Below are 16,850 nucleotides of genomic sequence, written 5' to 3'. Positions count from 1 at the left end.
AATTAGCTCTGCATCAATATTGTCCAGACCAGGGGATTTATCGTTTTTAAGAGTTTTTATGGTATGCGTAATTTCTTCCATGCTTGGTGGGGGTATTTCTAATTCGGCCGTTTAATACACATGCTCTCCGTTGTTTCCACCATTCTCATTGTTTTCATCAGTGAAATTTTGGATATTCAGGAGCTCTTCAAAATATTCAGCCCATTTTTCTATTATTTTGTTTTTGGCAGCCAGCATTTCTCCATTTTTATCTCTCATGAAGTTGGTTGTCCTTATATACGAGTCTCTCTTATGTTGTCTTACCTCTCTGTAGAAATTTTTACTTTGATTGCGTCTGTGTTCTCCTTCTCCTTTTTCAATTTGTTGTTGTAGATATTGTCTCTTTTTTGTCTAAGTGTTCTTCTAGCTGCGGATCTCTCTCTGTGGAATCGTGTACGCTTTTCTTCTGAAGGGTTCGACAAATAATCAATTCTTCTTTTGTTTGTTTCTTTTAGTGTTCTTTCACATTCCTCGTCGAACCATTTTCTCTTTTTTGTTTTTTTCGTTTTTCCGATAGATTTCTTTGCTGCTTCTGTAATAGTTGTTTTTATGGAGTTCCATTGCTGATCTACACCTTCAGTTTCATTTTCACTTATTTCCAAAACTTGAAACCTATTTCTTAATTCTACTTGGTACTGTCTTTGGTTATTTTCTTCTTTCAACTTCGCCACATTCCATCTTTCGATCTTTGTGTGTTTATCTATTGTTTGTGTTGAAATTCTTGTTCTGAGCTTGGCCTTTACGAGAAAATGGTCTGTGTCGCTATCTGGCCCTCTCATAATTCTTACGCTTATTATGCTGCTAGAATGTCTCCCATCAATCAATACGTGATCTATTTGATTATTTGTTCTTCCATCGTTTGATCTCCATGTTGCCTTGTGAATCTTTTTCCTAGCGAACTGGGTGCTTTTGATGGCTAAGTTGCAGCCTGTCGCAAAATCGATCAAACGTGATCCATTATAGTTTGTTCTTAGAATGATATTTGCCATAAAAGAAATGAATTGACAGGAGAGCGGAGAAGGCCCGCAACGCTGATTTGTTTACTCTGTATGTTACTGACAACATCGTCAGACATACAAAAGCTAAGTGAATAAGATGAGCAGGTCATAAGATCAGAGGAAGATGGAGTGTTAAAGACAGTGTTTTTTGAGAAACCAGACGGTAGAAGATCAGTAGGCCGTCCCACAAAAAGATGGAAGGATGATTTTGAAATTAATTTATCTAGGATTGGGGTACAACAATGGAAACTACAAAAATAAGATCGTAGAAAATGGAGGGCTATAGTGGATGTGCGAAGACTCACCACGAGTTGAGCACCTCAATCAGCTGTCTAATAGCTTCTGCTCTATTGGGAACTGCTTCATTTGTCTGCTTAGCCGTTCACGGTATATTTAGCGTTTGTCTATAGTCTATACAACCACATTTCAAAAGTCTTTAAGCGGTTATAGGGGAGTGTACTTAGATTTTCACTTCGGAAAAAATCAAACAAGATAGAACTTTTTGAAATTTCATTAAGAAATGTTTAATACACAACATATCAAAAACTTCTACTCGAGAAGTGGGTGCTTCATTTTTTATTAAACAAATGAACTGCGAAAATAGATGATTTTTTAAATAACTCCGAAAATATAAATTTTTGAAAAAAACTGACATGGCCAATGAAAAATTCAGAAAATTTTACAAAAAAAATCTTATATAAAGATTTTTCTAAAATTAAATATGTAGCTTCTATAATTTTTTATTTATAACGCTAAAGTCACCCTTCTCACAAACATTGGCGCACTGTAAACGAGCCTACGGCGAAGTGAACGGTTGAGTTTTTTTAATGTAATTCTTGAACTAATCGATCAATTAAAATTTTACAAATTGAACATGAAAGAAGAATAATTAGGCTATCTTAGAGTTATAATAAAAAGAAACACAATGTATGAGCATAAGTACGGTGTGGGCTGAAATGGGACTTACATGAATTTTGTTTAAAAATGATTTAAAAATGTGTAACTAATACAATTTTTCTTATAAAACTCTCAATTTTGCACAACTTACCTTTCAATCATCTTACTAAACTATGTTTCATTCAAAAAAAATCTCAAAAATTTAATTCAAATGATACGACGTCTCAAAAAATATAATTTTTGAAAACTTCATAGTTTTACAGAATTAACACCAATTTAAGACGGTATTACGCAATTTTCAACAGATCTATTACAGTTGTATAGGTGTTTTTTTAAAGCTCAGGATGTAGTCTTTAAAATGCACTAAGTTATTTTACTTTAGAAATGAAATAAACTATTTCTTTTTGAGAAAATTAAGAAAGATAACAAAAATGTAATACAACTACCGAAAATTACCAGCTAAAAAAAATGTTTATAAAAATTGATGAAAACTTTTTTCTGTAAAACTTATCTAAAATACTTTTAATAATAAGCTTCAATAATAATAAATGTTCAACAACAAAAATTTTTTTTAGCTCTTATACAGTATGTCTGCGTAACTTGGAACCTATTGATAACTTTTTTATTATCATTATCAGTCTTACAAAAAAAAGGTATTCCTTATAGAATACTCTGCATTGTATATAATCTAAGAAGCAACTATCAAATATAAAATTTTATTAATTTTATACGAGGTATGTCAAAAAATATGAATTTCACCCAAGAGTAAAGTACCTTTATATTTCACAATATCGAAAATTTTTATAAAGAAAAGTTGTTTGGAATTAAAAAATATGTTTCAATGTTCAACTACATCCTTCTAATTAAAATATTGTGAATAATAAAGGCAAGAAAAATTAATATTTTTTACATACCTCGTATAAAACTGAAAAAGTTTGATATCTGATAGTTGTATCATATATTTTAGACCAGGTGGAGCATTTTATGAAGAATAACTTTTTTTAAAATAGTTACAATAATTGTAATAAAATCATGATGGGTATCCGTAATTTGAGAAACAATTGAATTTTTTTTTTTTTCGAATAGAATAATGTTATTTTATATTAAAACATAGTTTTTAATTTCAAACAACTTTTCATAATAGCATTTTTTGATATTCTGGGATTAAACTAGTACTTTACGAGTACTTTACGAGTTAAAGAGTAAAGGTACTTTACTCTTTAAAGAAATTCATATTTTTGACATAACTCGTATAAAATTGATAAAATTTGATATCTGGTGGTTGAGTTTTAGATTTTTGACTATCTAGAGTATTTTATGAAGAATAACTTTTTTTCGTAAAATTGATAATAAAAAAGTTTTCCATGTGGTTCCTAGCTACGCAAACGTACTGTATAAGAGCTTCTGTATAAGAATTTTCAAATTGTAATGCCATATTCGGATTCAACATAACCAAAAACAAAATAGAAACATAATTGATCAAAGTAAAATGATGAATTCAACTATATTTTTAAATTATTTATACAAAACAATTGTTATTGTTTAAACAATTAATAAACAATTAGCGACCAAATCTGCGAGTAGAACTTTTTACTTTAACATGTATATAAACTAACAAAAAAAAGTTTTAGAAAAATATAAGCTTGTTTGAATTTTTCCGAAACAATGCATGTTTTCGTTCTAATTGCACTCCCCTACTAGATATTTTCAAGCTCCATGCATCGACACCAAGTAGCATTTACATTTAATCATGCGTTTCCTAAGTTAAAGTTTCAAGTTACGGTTACAGAGTTACAAGTAAAAAAGCACAAGTCATTTCAGTTCTACATTTTTTTATGATCAACTTTTTCGGTATTATAAAAATCTAGGTATGTAAAATCGGATACTCTGATAATATAATGAATTTGAAATAGTTACTCATCCATTTATTTTTAATTGTATTGCGACAGACACTAGGTGTTTGATTTTTTTAATTTTCAAGAGTATTTTGTGATTATTTTTTTAATGTTGAAATTGTTACGATAAAATAATTTTTTATCAATTTACCTATAAATATTTCGTAAACCGTAAGTAAACCCATAAAAATTAACATCTACTACACCGAAATCAGAGCCACTGAACCGTTCAGTCCGCCGTCCGGTAAAAAAATGATTAACAAAAAACTTTAATTTTGTTTAAACAACGATTGTTTAAATAATTACACAGTTTTTAATTTATAATATTTGTAATTATATCTTTAAAAGGCACAAATGTGGTAAGTTTTACTAAAAAAAGTCTGCCACAGAAAGAATATGTAGTTTTATTTTGTTATAAATAAATTTATTATAACAAAACTAAAGCATCTTTGGTATTTGGTAATGCGTTTTAGGTGACTATATTCGATTTACATCGGAGAAAATACGTTTGTTTACGTATGCCGATTTTGAACTTTGAATTTAAATTTTCTTCAACCTAATTTTTTGTTATTTTTCACGCGCAGAACTGATCGTTTTTATTATTTTAATAATATTATGTCATGAAAATCTTGAAGATATGAAAATTGTTAACGAGAAAGAGATCCGAAAAAAAGGTAATGGTTCTAAAAGATTGCCATACTATTGTTCATAACATTGTCGCCAATGCCGGTCAAATTTGACCGGTTGTAGGTATCTCAGAAACTACTCCTCATAATTCAACTTGTTTTATTTTTAAAAGAAGCGCCTTGTCGAGTATTTTTTAAGACCGTTTTATGAATTTAATTCAAATTAATAGTTACCGAGATATTTATTCCACATAGCAAATTATAAGCCAAAAAATTGTTTATAATTTTAAAAAATTCCTGACCGTTCAAATAATTAGATCTCAATTCTATAAAGCAATTGTGAATACTTTTTGATGTGTTAAAAAATTGCAGAACTTTTATATATTATGGTCTAGTTTTTGTTGTGCAAGATTTGAAATAATTTAAATTTTTTTAAATAAATTTAGATTGCAAAATTATTAAATCGATTTTAATAAAATTTCTAGGTCATTTACGAAGGCCCTAAGTGCAATCTAAGTGATTGAAAAATTTAATAAGTAAATAAGCTTGTTTTCCCCTATTTTTGCATTTAAATATTAATGTGCTCATTTTTTTGTAATTTGTTAAAATAAAAATACCACTTACTCTTGTGTCTTATGGTCTAAGTGTATTTGATCAGATATGTCAATTCCACTTTGAAATACAGCATTACGTCTTTGCTTATCATATTCAACTTCAACTTCTCCTGGAGAAAACGAATTTTTGTTTTTACGCAAGCATAAACACATTTTGATCAGTAACCTAACAACAAATGAGACTAAGTCTTTTCAATTTAATTCTGATTAAAAATGATAAGATTGTTCCAAATCAATAGTATACATATCTAATTTAAGATAACATTATTAAACTATCTAAAGTGTTTCAAAACAATTTTTTATAGAAGGGATATTTAAAATAACAATTGAAAAAATAAACATAAAAATATGATTATATGAATGTAGAAGAAATGTTTGAAAATTATTGATAGCATAGTTTTTATTTTGTAGCAGATAATCTATTTATTTATTTATTTATTTATTATACGAGAAAACCTCACTAATAGACTAAATCACAATAAAAGCTTAGATTTAGTACAAAAATTAATATTTTATTCTAGTAATATCCTCCGCCTCTATATTTTTTCCTTCGTAAGGAGGTAGTGGCATCATGTAGTTTGTTTAACTATTTCTGTCCAAGTATCTCTCTCCTGTGCGTGTTAATTTGGTGCGAAGAATGAGTAACCAGTCATGTCCTTTATTTGGTCCGACCATCGTGCTAAAGATCTTACTCTGGATGTTTTACCCTGTCTTACCCGCTACGTTTCCTTCAACTATCATTCGTTCCATTCAGTGGCGTAGCTAACATGGGTGACACCCGGGGCGGTAATCGATGGTGTCACCCCAAATCCACAAAATAAAGATTGGTGAAAACAACGAAAATCCGATAAACGTATATTTTAAATAATGAAAAAATTAAGAATCATAGTTAATTTATTTTCAATCCATATTCCGTACTCACCATGCCCAGCCTATTCCTAATTTGTTCGAGTTTTTCTGGTAAAACTTCAATATAACAGTGTCATCAGCATAACGTAGGTTTTTTATTTTTCTTCCTCCTATCGTTGCTCCACCTTGCCATTCCTCAAAAACTTGACGTATAATGTGTTCAGATCTATCTAATCAGCCTTAAACGCCCATTCCTGGGCACGGGCCTCCCTTGTTAATCTCCATTGGTCTCTATTCTGGGCGATCCGCATCCAGTATTTTCCTGCCGTTCCCTTAAAGTCGTCCGTCCATCTCATCTGTGGTCTTCTTCTTTTTATTTTCTGTTCCCATGGTCGCCAGTGTAGAATTCGCATCTTTCATCTTTTTGTCGCAAAGTGTGGCCGGTGAAGTTCCATATAAGTTTTTCCACCTTCTTCTTCTTGTAGTGCCTATCCGTTTCGGATGTTGGCGACCATCATGGCAATCTGTACTTTGCACACTGCTGCTCTAAAAAGATATGTGGTTGTTGTGTTGAACCACGTACGTAGATTTTTCAGCCAGGAAATCCTTCGCCTTCCTGGTCCTCACTTTCCTTCAGCTTTTCCTTGCAAGATTAGTTGCAGCAGTCCATATTTTTTACTGTTCCTCGTGATGTGATCAAGGTATTCGATTCTGGCTCTTTTTATTGTGATTAACAGCTCTTTTTCTTTTTGCATTCTCAGCAAAACACCCTGATTAGTAATGTGGTCGGTATAAGATATCTTCAGAATTCGACGATAAAGCCACATTTCAAATTCCTCAATTTTCTTGCAGGTGGCGTCTGTGAGAGTCCACGACTCAACTCCGTACAACAGTATAGAAAAGATATAACATCGTAGTAACCTGATTTTTATGGGTATCGACAAGTTATGACATTTGAATAACTTTGCCATTTTTTGAAATGCAGATCTTGCTTTCTCCATCCTACATTTGGTTTCTATGGAATGGTCCCAATTTTTATTGACGTTCGTACCAAGGTAGGTGTATGTTTTTACTCTTTCTATTTGTTGACCGTTCACACTGATTCGTCCAAATTGCTGTTCCTTCTTAGAAATCATCATAAATTTTGTTTTCTTAGTGTTTAGCGAAAGACTGTATCTCTGACTGACTTCTGCAATTCTGTGCGATTTTGCCACCTGTCTTGATAAATCTTTCACCTTTGTTTTTTCTCTGATCCATGAGTTTCTTTCCTGTCTTTAAACCCTGACCGATAAACTGCATGTGTCTTTCCATTACTCTTTGTGTTTTGGATATCCTGTCGATGTTCTCCTTTGTGAAAGTCCATATTTGTGAGCCATATGTGATAACTGGTAATAAGCACTAACTGGTTGCATACTTTTGTTAGCATACATTATATTGAGGGAACTTTTTATTTTTAGAATATATGATAGTTTACCAAATGATGCCCATGCTAATCTAGTTTTTCTTTTTATTTCTTCTGTTTGATTGTTCCTGTTCAGCTTTATTATTTGTCCTAGGTATATGTATTCTGCAACTTGCTCTAATTTATTCTGTTTGACTACTATTTATAATTTGTCTTCTTGTTTGTAATAGTCTTGGTTTTACTATAGTTCATCTGCAGACTTATCTGTGTCACTTTTCTATCTAGTTCCTCAACCATCTTCTGTAACTCTTCCTTCTGATCTGTTATCAGGACTATATCGTCTGCATATCTTAAGTGGTTCAAGAGCTCTCCATTTAGTCTTGTTCCATATGTTTCCCATTCTAATTTTTTAAATATGTCTTCCATAGCCTGATTGAATAATTTTGGCGATATTCAATATACAATTGAATAGACATCCCTGGTTATTACTATTCCAATGGTTATTATGCATCCCTGTGCATTACTGTGCAACTCCAGATTTCAATTTGAAATTTTCCGAAACCACATTTTAATTCTTACTTTAGCATTGTTGGTATTATTTATATACAGTTCTTGTAATAAATATATTATAATATGTTCTGGCGTACCCATTTCTCTAAGCATATGTCACATTTTATCCCATTCTACGTAATTAAATTAATTTAGTGTTTTTTATTAAGTATCTACTTAAATTATTCCAAAACCTGTTAAGATTAAATTTTTAATTGGAGTGCATGTGATGTACGTGAGTTCAAACCCTGGCCCAGTGAACGGAAAAATAAAACAGACTAACGTAGCAGTTTAAAATGCATATGAATCTGACGCTAACATTGGAATACGCTGGTGTCTGATCGGCCTATAGGGGAGCAATACGGCCAGGTGCGGGAGCACGCCAAATAAAATTATATTTTAGTGACGTCACGTTGCCTAGCAACCGTCGATTCTCCCATTATGAAATTCTATTTTGTGACGTCAGCAAAATAGAATTCTATTTGGCATGCTCTGGGCCCTGGGATAAGGGATTGCGGCTCAGTGATATTCCTCCATAGATCCCTACCGGAAGAGCGATGACGCATAATATACCGGTCTGTTATAGTAGTGGTATAGTCCCAGATTTTGACTCGTTGGGGACATCGAGAAAGATCGCGATTTAATATCAAGTCAAAATAGAGGATGATTTAAATTCTATTGGAGTTATGACATGAATAAGAGTTCGGCTCATAACGAGTTGTGATGACACTGATATGATGATAGTAGGTATATAGAGTGATTTTTAAAATGGGTAAAACTAAGAACAAATGAAGATTCTATGTTTTATTAATATTTTAACAATAACAAAAAAATGGAAAAAAGAAAATAAACTGATATTATAAAGAGTTGTTTATATATCTAGTTAATAATAATAATTTTATATGATAAACATCACAATAATTAAGTAGTTAATTAATTAATTAGTTCTTCTAAAATCCCTCATCCCAACCAGATAGTTCTTCAGGAGTCTTGTCAGAATCTTTTTTAAAGTTATCAAAATATTTAGTATCTGTAGGTCCTTCCAATTTTGGTTTGAATGGTGAAGGAATCTCCATCTTTTGCATCTTTTGCCAATCCACGCCGAGGAACCATTTGTGGTTTTTGACATCTTGAATTCCATTTTTCTGCATTCCCATACGTTCGGAAGGCACCTAAGAAACAAATTAATGCGTATCAGGAAGTTGATTCTACTCGGTTAAAAATGAATATTTACTTAAATTAGGGGAGAAAAAATAAGATGCTATGGGTATGGGAACTAGGAAAATAGTCCACGTAATGAAGCTTAAAATAGGACAAAACCTGATTTGCTTGAAAATTTGAGAATAAGTAGTGGATAGTCCAAGGATCAAAATCTATATGATGCCAAAAAGCCGTTTTACCATGGGGGTGATTGCCACCCCATCTCAAGGGTGGAAATTTTTTATTACATTTTGACCGCAAAAGTTAGTAAAAACATTCATTACAAGCAAAAATCGTTCTATACATTTTTTTTGATAAAATTAATAGTTTTCAATTTATTCGCTATCGAAAGTGTTTTAGTGTTTTATATCGAAAAAATCAATTTTTTAATCAGTTTTCTGCTAATGACTCAAAAAGTTTTCGTTTTATCAAAACAACTTTACTTAACAAAAATGTACCTTTTGAAAAAATAAACAAAACCGTTTTTCTTAATTTTCCTTAAGACCAATAGTAATCGAGCTATACCTTATTATATGTTAGCTCTTCTTCGTAAAATGCTAAATATTGTAGTTTCAAAGTCAAAAGACGGGAAAACTATGCATTTTTCGAGGATAACTTGTTCAAACTAATTTAAACTATTTAAAAATATCTATCTACAGAAATGAAAGAAAAGTCTCTAGCTCAAAAATTAAGTGACTTATATTGAAAATAATGTCAGTCCCTATTTTTTTTCAGCAAAAAGTGATCAGAAACAACCCCCTAATCACCACCTTAATTTAAATTAGTCATTGACCTGATTTGGTCTTCTTTATTTATGTATTATTAATAGGTTCTAGACGTTTGATCAGCTTAGAATAATTAAATTAAAAAAAATGGAGTTAAAAGCGAATAACGAGTTTTTGTAGTTTGGTAAAAAATGCCATTTTCTTCAGAATAGAAAGATTAGCATCAGGAATACGAAAAAATATTTAAATATAAAATTGTGGCTTATTTAATTCCCAAGAACCCGACTTGAAAAAAAATTTCTATGGCAAAAATTGAGTGAGTTATTAACAATTAAAACTTGTAATAACATGTAAATACCAGCTTTACCAACATGTTTAATGTTTACATCTCCATATCAGTGAGAATTTTACTACACGTAAGTTGCCTTGTAAAGAAGGAAAAAGTAGGGATAGCCGTAAAATATTTGCGCCTACTCTCTTAATAATTACACTCTATCATGACCTAATGAGAATTGTCGAAAACATTATATAGTCCGTTCGCTAAACTCAGACTCAACTGGCTAGTGATTTAAGCTAGTAATTTTGCCAATTTGATAAAATTGCCAAAAAAATAATTACTAAATAGTTAATAATTACTAAATATTTAATAATTTTGCAAATTTTGTCAAAATTGGCAAAAAACAAAAAAGTTACGTACTAAAATCATTAGCCATTTGCGTCTGAGTTTAGCGAACCGACTTATAATAATTATCTTGTATTATAAGTACTTTGCCGATTGAAAATACATATGCATATGAAGAAAAACTATTTTCAATCTCTCATTAAACATTATTATTTAAGAAATAAAACGGCGAAGGAAACAAAAGAAAAACTGGATAAATATTATAGAACTAATGCTTCTTCAGACTACACCGTCAAATTTTGGTTCCATGTCCACGAAATGGTGCTAGCTGATCGTGTGGGTGAGTTGGCAGCAGATAGAAGAATTAATAAAGAGCGCACTAGTCATATTTGGAAGGAAGTTTTGAATATGAAAATTTGCTGACCATTGACCAAAAACTTGATCGTGTGACCACTTCTCTGGAACTTATGAAGCGCAATCCGTCGAACTTTTGGCAACAATTGGTAACCATTGATGAAACCTGGATCTACTACTACACACCAGATAGAAGAATGAACACACGGCAATGGACTGAAGCCGATAAAGATGCTCCAAAGCGGTTAAGAGTCGATAAATGGGTCAGAAAGGTCATGACCACTGTATTTTGGGATTGCAAAAGCATAATTTTAATTCACTATCTTGAAAAGGGTAAACTATCAATCAATAGACTATATTATTGTGGATTATTGAACAAACTAAAGTGAAAACTCAGTGAGAAACGGTCTAATATGCAAAAGAAACCAGTATTGTTTCTCCAATGCACCGGCTCACAAGAGCGTTATGACAATTGCAAAAATTCATGAGGTGGCCCTCACATTTCTTTCTCATGAGGCTTATTCTACTGATTTGGACCCGTCCGATTATTATGCGTTCACAAATCTGAAGAGATGGCTCGTTAATAAAAAAAATTAGGTCGAACGAAGAGATAATTGACGAAACAATTATTTTGCAAAGATTTCAAAATATCGCTGGAATCATTGTAGTGAGCTCAAAGGTGACTAGTATATCGAATAAAATAAGAGCATTTTCTAGAGAAACATGTTTTTCATTTCAAAGGAGGTTACTGATCAACCCTTAAGGCTATATGACACTATGCATTTTCTTGTATCGTTTCTGATATCGTTTCTGATATGTCAAAAAAATGCATAGTATCATACACAGATACAAGAAACGATATCAGAAACGATACAAGAATTTGTGTCAGGCACAGATTCTTGTACAAGAACTGCGCCAATTTCTGCGCAAAGAGCAAAAACGTAAAACCTGCTGGTAAAACTTCTAAATATCATAATGGCGACTGAAAATGAGATCATATGATTTATATCTTGATGAATTTATTTGTTTTTGTAGGTATTATTTATAAATCTTTTACTGATACTTAATATACCGTTTCGTATGGACTACTGTTCTACTAATAACCATATATTTAGCTCCTAGTAAAGTTCAAACTATAACTTTGAGTTTCATGTTGCATAATTTTTTAATATAGTCGGAGAGATAGAAGCGGATTGTGTGCGTGATAAGTAATATGGAAAAACTATACGGGGATACGTTGAATTAGTTGTGTACATGACTTTCACCAACGGCCGGAAACCAGAGTTGGGGCCGAGGGTAGTTATAAGGGGTCAAAATCGCGGATTTTATTATTCTTTTTTTATGACGCTCATGATCGAGATAGTGCACCAAAATTTGGGAAGAAATAGGTCATGACGTAACTAAGTAAAATCTCTACGGCCCAAGGCTGCGTGGCCGACAAAGGGGTGGGGGTAGGGGTGAATATAAAAATATAAAGGGTTTTTTGCGCCGTTCGTAATTGAGATAGTGGACCAAAATTTGGGAATAAGTAGATCATGACATTACTAAGTAAAATCTCCAGAGCCGGAAACCAGAGTTGAGGATGAAGGGAGTTACAAGGGGCCAAAGTCGCCGTTTTTATTATTTTTTTTTGTGACGCTCATGATCGAGAGAGTGCACCAAAATTTGGAAATAAGTAGGTCATGACGTTACTAAGTAAAATCTCCAGGGGTGGCACGCTGCGTTGCCGACAAAGGGGTGGGGCAGGGGTAAATACAAAAAATATAAGGGGTTTTTTGCGACGTTTGTGATTGAGAGAGTGCACCAAAATTTGGGAATAAGTAGACCATGACTTAACTAAGTAAAATCCTCAGAGCCGGAAACCAGAGTTGCGCAGAAGGGTAGTTATAAGGGGTCAAAATCGCCGTTCTTATTATTTTTTTTTGACGCTCATGATCGAGATAGTGCACCAAAATTTGGGAATAAGTAGGTCATGAGGTAACTAAATACAATCTCCAGAGGTGGAATGCTGCGTGGCCGATAAAGGGGTGTGGGTAGGTGTGAATATAAAAAATATAAGGGGTTTTTTGCGATGTGCTAGATTGAGATAGTGCACCAAAATTTGGGAATAAGTAGACCATGACATAGCTAAGTAAAATCCCCAGAGCCGGAAACCAGAGTTGGGGATAAGGGTAGTTTTAAGGGGTCAAAGTCGCAGTGTGTATTATTTTTTTTGTGACCCGGCACAACATTTGTCCCCCCCCCCCGCAGCGTTCCGCCCCTGGAGATTTTACTTAGTAATGTCATGATCTACTTTTTCCCAAATTTTGGTGCACTCTCTCAATCACGAACGGCAAAAAAAACCCATATATTTTTATACTCACCCCTGCCCACCACCCCTTTGTACCCCAAGCAGCGTTCCGCCCCTAAAGATTTTACTTAGTTACGTCATAACCTACTTACTCCCAAATTTTGGTGCACTATCTCCATCATGAGTGCCACCAAAAAAATAATAAAAACCGCGATTTTACCCCTTATAACTCCCCACGTCCGCCACTCTGGTTTCCGCCTCTGAGGATATTACTCAGTTATGTCATGGTCTACTTATTCTCAAATTTTGGTGCACTATCTCAATCATGAACGTCGCAAAAAAACCCTTACATTTTTTTATATTCACCCCTGCCCCACCCCTTTGTCGGCCACGCAGCTTTCCACTCCTGGAGATTTTACTTAGTTACGTCATGACCTACTTATTTCCAAATTTTGGTGCACTATCTCGATCATGAGCGTCATAAAAAAAAATAATAAAATCCGCGACTTTGACCCCTTATAACTACCCTCGGCCCCAACTCTGGTTTCCGGCCGTTGGTGAAAGTCATGTACACAACTAATTCAATATATCTCCGTATAGTTTTTTCATATTACTTATCACGCACAAAATCCGCTCCTAGCTCTTATACTAATAGAGGAAAATACAATACATAGTTCCTAATTTGGATCAAACTGAAGATAATTCTAATGCAAATATTTTAGCATAAATATCAAAACAAAATAAAAAACACAAATAATCAACAGTCAACGTAAAAATTCTGGTTAACATTAAAATGTTATGTTTTTAAAAGTTTATAAAATCCTTAAAATCAGCTGTAGACGCAGTACTACCATACCAATATAACGTGACACAGGGTGACAAACAAAATTTCGACCAATCACGTGCCGAATTTCATACAATTTTCGATACAAGAACTTGCATAGTGTCATACAGGGCACAAATGTACGTACAAGAAACGATACAAGAAAATGTATACAACTTCAGATATCAGAAACGATATTAGAAATGATACAAGAAAATGCATAGTGTCATACAGCCTTTATAATTAGTCCAGAAAGCCACTGCGCATCCGATAGGGAAAATATTCTAATTCGAATTTTTTGCACAATCTTACTCAAAAAGGACTCCTTTTAACAAATTTGCATGTTGCCAGGACCAAAAGGTGGTCAAACATTTTTTAAACGTTTTATTTTTGTTTTTTTCCTAAAATTATTTTTTTTGCATGGAAGAAAACTTTTTTTAGGTTTTTTGGATCATTCCAAACAGAAAAGGTCTTTAGTGACTTTTCTCTAAAAATGATAGTTTTTGACATATAAGCGATTAAAAATTGAAAAATTGCGAAATCGGCCATTTTTAACCCTCAAAAACTATGTGAAAACTGAAAATTTAAATGTTGCCAAAGTAGGTAGATACTCTTTAAACATCGATTAATGAAATCCCGAAGAGTTTTTTGCAATACAATATTCAAAACTCCTTTGTTTTTTAATTGCTAATCAAGCGTGCGAGACACTATTTTCCACCGACAGTATGGTGCAAATGAAAGGAATAAATTCGTTATTTCGTTAACTGGTGACTTTCAGGAAAAATCCCGAAACAGGTCGATTTTTATTTTTAAGTTGTGATATTGTGGCATATATGGTATACTAGTGACGTCATCCATCTGGGCGTGATGACGTAATCGAAGATTTTTTAAATGAGAATAGGGGTCGTGTGCTAGCTGCTAGCTCATTTGAAAGGGTCTTCAATTTTCTATTCATTAATATAAACATTTATATAATTATTTATACAGGGTGTCCTTCTACTTCTTTTTTTGTCAAATAATTTAATTTAATAAACATTTTTTGGACACCCTGTATAAATAATTATTTAAATGTTTACATTGCTGAATAGAGAATTGAAGAACCTTTCAAATGAGCTACCACACGACCCCTATTGTCATTTAAATAATTCATCGATTACGTCATCACGCCCAGACGGATGACGTCACCAGTATTCCATATATGCCACAATATCATAACTTAAAAATAAAAATCTACTTTTTCGGGTTTTTTCCTTGAAGTCGCCGGTTTACGAAATAACGAATTTATTCCTTTCATTCGCACCATACTGTATACACATGCAACGGTGTCGCTCTCGCGCGATTAGTAATTAAAAAACAAAGGAGTTTTGAATACTGTATTGCAAAAAACTCTTCGGGATTTCATGAATCGATGTTTAAAGAATATCTACCTACCTTGGCAACATTCAAATTTTAAGTTTTTCACATAGTTTTTAAGGTTAAAAATGGCTGATTTCGCAATTTTTCAATTTTTAATCGCTTATATGTCAAAAACTATTAACTTTAGAGAAAAGTCACTAAAAACCTTTTCTCTTTGGAATGATCCAAAAAACCTAAAAAAAACTTTTTTCCATGCAAAAAAAATAATTTTAGGAAAAAAACAAAAAAAAAACGTTTAAAAAATTTTTGACCACCTTTTGGTCCTGGCAACATGCAAATTTGTCAAAAGGGGTCCTTTTTGAGTAAGATTGTGCAAAAAATCCGAATTAGAATATTTTTGCTAGCGGATGCGCAGTGGCTTTCTGGACTAAATAGTAATATTATAAAAATATATCTCTACCTACCGGTCTACACAATTTCTCAACAAGATGTCTAGCCTTCAAATTTATATAAGTTGGAAATGGAATATTGTCTATTCCGCCTAGAATTTTATTGTACGTTTTCATGTGGCTAACATCGTCGGTTCTAAAAGGAGTTTTGCCTGACAACATTTCAAACACGAAAGCTCCAAAGGCCCAATAATCCACTGCTCTATCGTGTCCCCTGTTTAATACTATCTCAGGAGCTACGTATTCAGGAGTACCTAGAAAAATACATTAAGATTAACATACCGAATCAGCAATTGTTTTTCCTGCAAAATAAAATATTTATAGTGCTTATTTATCAGTGGCGGCCCGTGAGGTAGTGCCATAGAGCCATGGCACTACCTTCCTAACTATGCAGAAGCATATTTTTTATTTTTAAAATCTTTTAATGCCTGTTAATTTTTTGTGTGTATTTCTTTTTATCTTCATAAATTATATAAAATCTGGCAACTGTGCGCGTAGTGCAATCGCTGCCACTTACAGCGGAGATTATTCGGCTGGAGAATCTTGAGCCAAAATTGGTACTGCCACGGCTGAAAAGAGAAAGATTTTACGAGCATCCTTTATAAGTGACAGAGAAAGAGCTATATTGGACTATTTAGTATACCTTAAATGAGAATCTCGTGCCGGGCATAAGATTTTGAGTTTCTTTAAGTGCTGGCTTGTCGCTTTTGTTATGTCTATTTTCTGTTAAAGTTTTTGTATTTATAATATTATTATTAAACTTTTAGTGCATAATGATCGTGGGTGTAGTATAAATAATATTTTGATTATTTCTTAAGTTTAATTTATTAATTGACAATGAATCAGATTAGAATCTTAAAAAACTCTTTTGTTGGTTTTTCTTTACAAATTTTATAAGGTTTTGTGGAGCTTTCGAGTTAGCTTAAAGAGGTCACGACGAAAAAAAATTCACAAAATAGAGGCATATTTAAGGAACTAGTCAATTTTAGTGCCGAATTAGACAACGACTTAAAGGTTCATAATAATTAAAGTTCCAGATCTACGGTTTACCGTTTCCTGACATGTAGTTGCTTCTAATTTATTTATGTCGGAGAAGTTTTCTGCTTACAAGTGTCGTTTTCCCGAATCATTTTTTAATGAAACATGGAGACAGTTTTAATTT

The 16,850-nt window shown here is 32.7% G+C and overlaps 2 protein-coding genes across 3 annotated transcripts in view; both read right to left on the bottom strand.

Annotated features, from left to right (window-relative positions):
• Window positions 1-5,273, bottom strand: part of LOC114326942 (cGMP-dependent protein kinase, isozyme 1) — an 83,504-nt gene extending 78,231 nt beyond the window's left edge. For both annotated transcript variants that reach the window (XM_050658602.1, XM_050658609.1), the window contains exon 1: window positions 5,080-5,273. In XM_050658602.1, the coding sequence (XP_050514559.1) occupies window positions 5,080-5,222 (143 nt within the window). In that variant the 5' untranslated portion in view covers window positions 5,223-5,273. The remainder of the gene's footprint in view (window positions 1-5,079) is intronic.
• Window positions 5,274-8,658: 3,385 nt separating this feature from the next.
• Window positions 8,659-16,850, bottom strand: part of LOC126889883 (cGMP-dependent protein kinase 1-like) — a 57,595-nt gene continuing 49,403 nt past the window's right edge. Inside the window, exons 6-7 of the mRNA XM_050658593.1 lie at window positions 15,704-15,942; window positions 8,659-9,041 (exon numbers count right to left, since the gene is read on the bottom strand). Of these exons, the coding sequence (XP_050514550.1) occupies window positions 8,820-9,041; window positions 15,704-15,942 (461 nt within the window). The 3' untranslated portion in view covers window positions 8,659-8,819. The remainder of the gene's footprint in view (window positions 9,042-15,703; window positions 15,943-16,850) is intronic.

The sequence above is a fragment of the Diabrotica virgifera genome, chromosome 1 (assembly GCF_917563875.1).
Source record: "Diabrotica virgifera virgifera chromosome 1, PGI_DIABVI_V3a".
NCBI classification, from domain to species: Eukaryota; Metazoa; Arthropoda; class Insecta; order Coleoptera; family Chrysomelidae; genus Diabrotica; species Diabrotica virgifera.
Note: the sequence above shows the minus strand (reverse complement) of the source record. Positions and strands in the feature narration are given on the sequence as shown.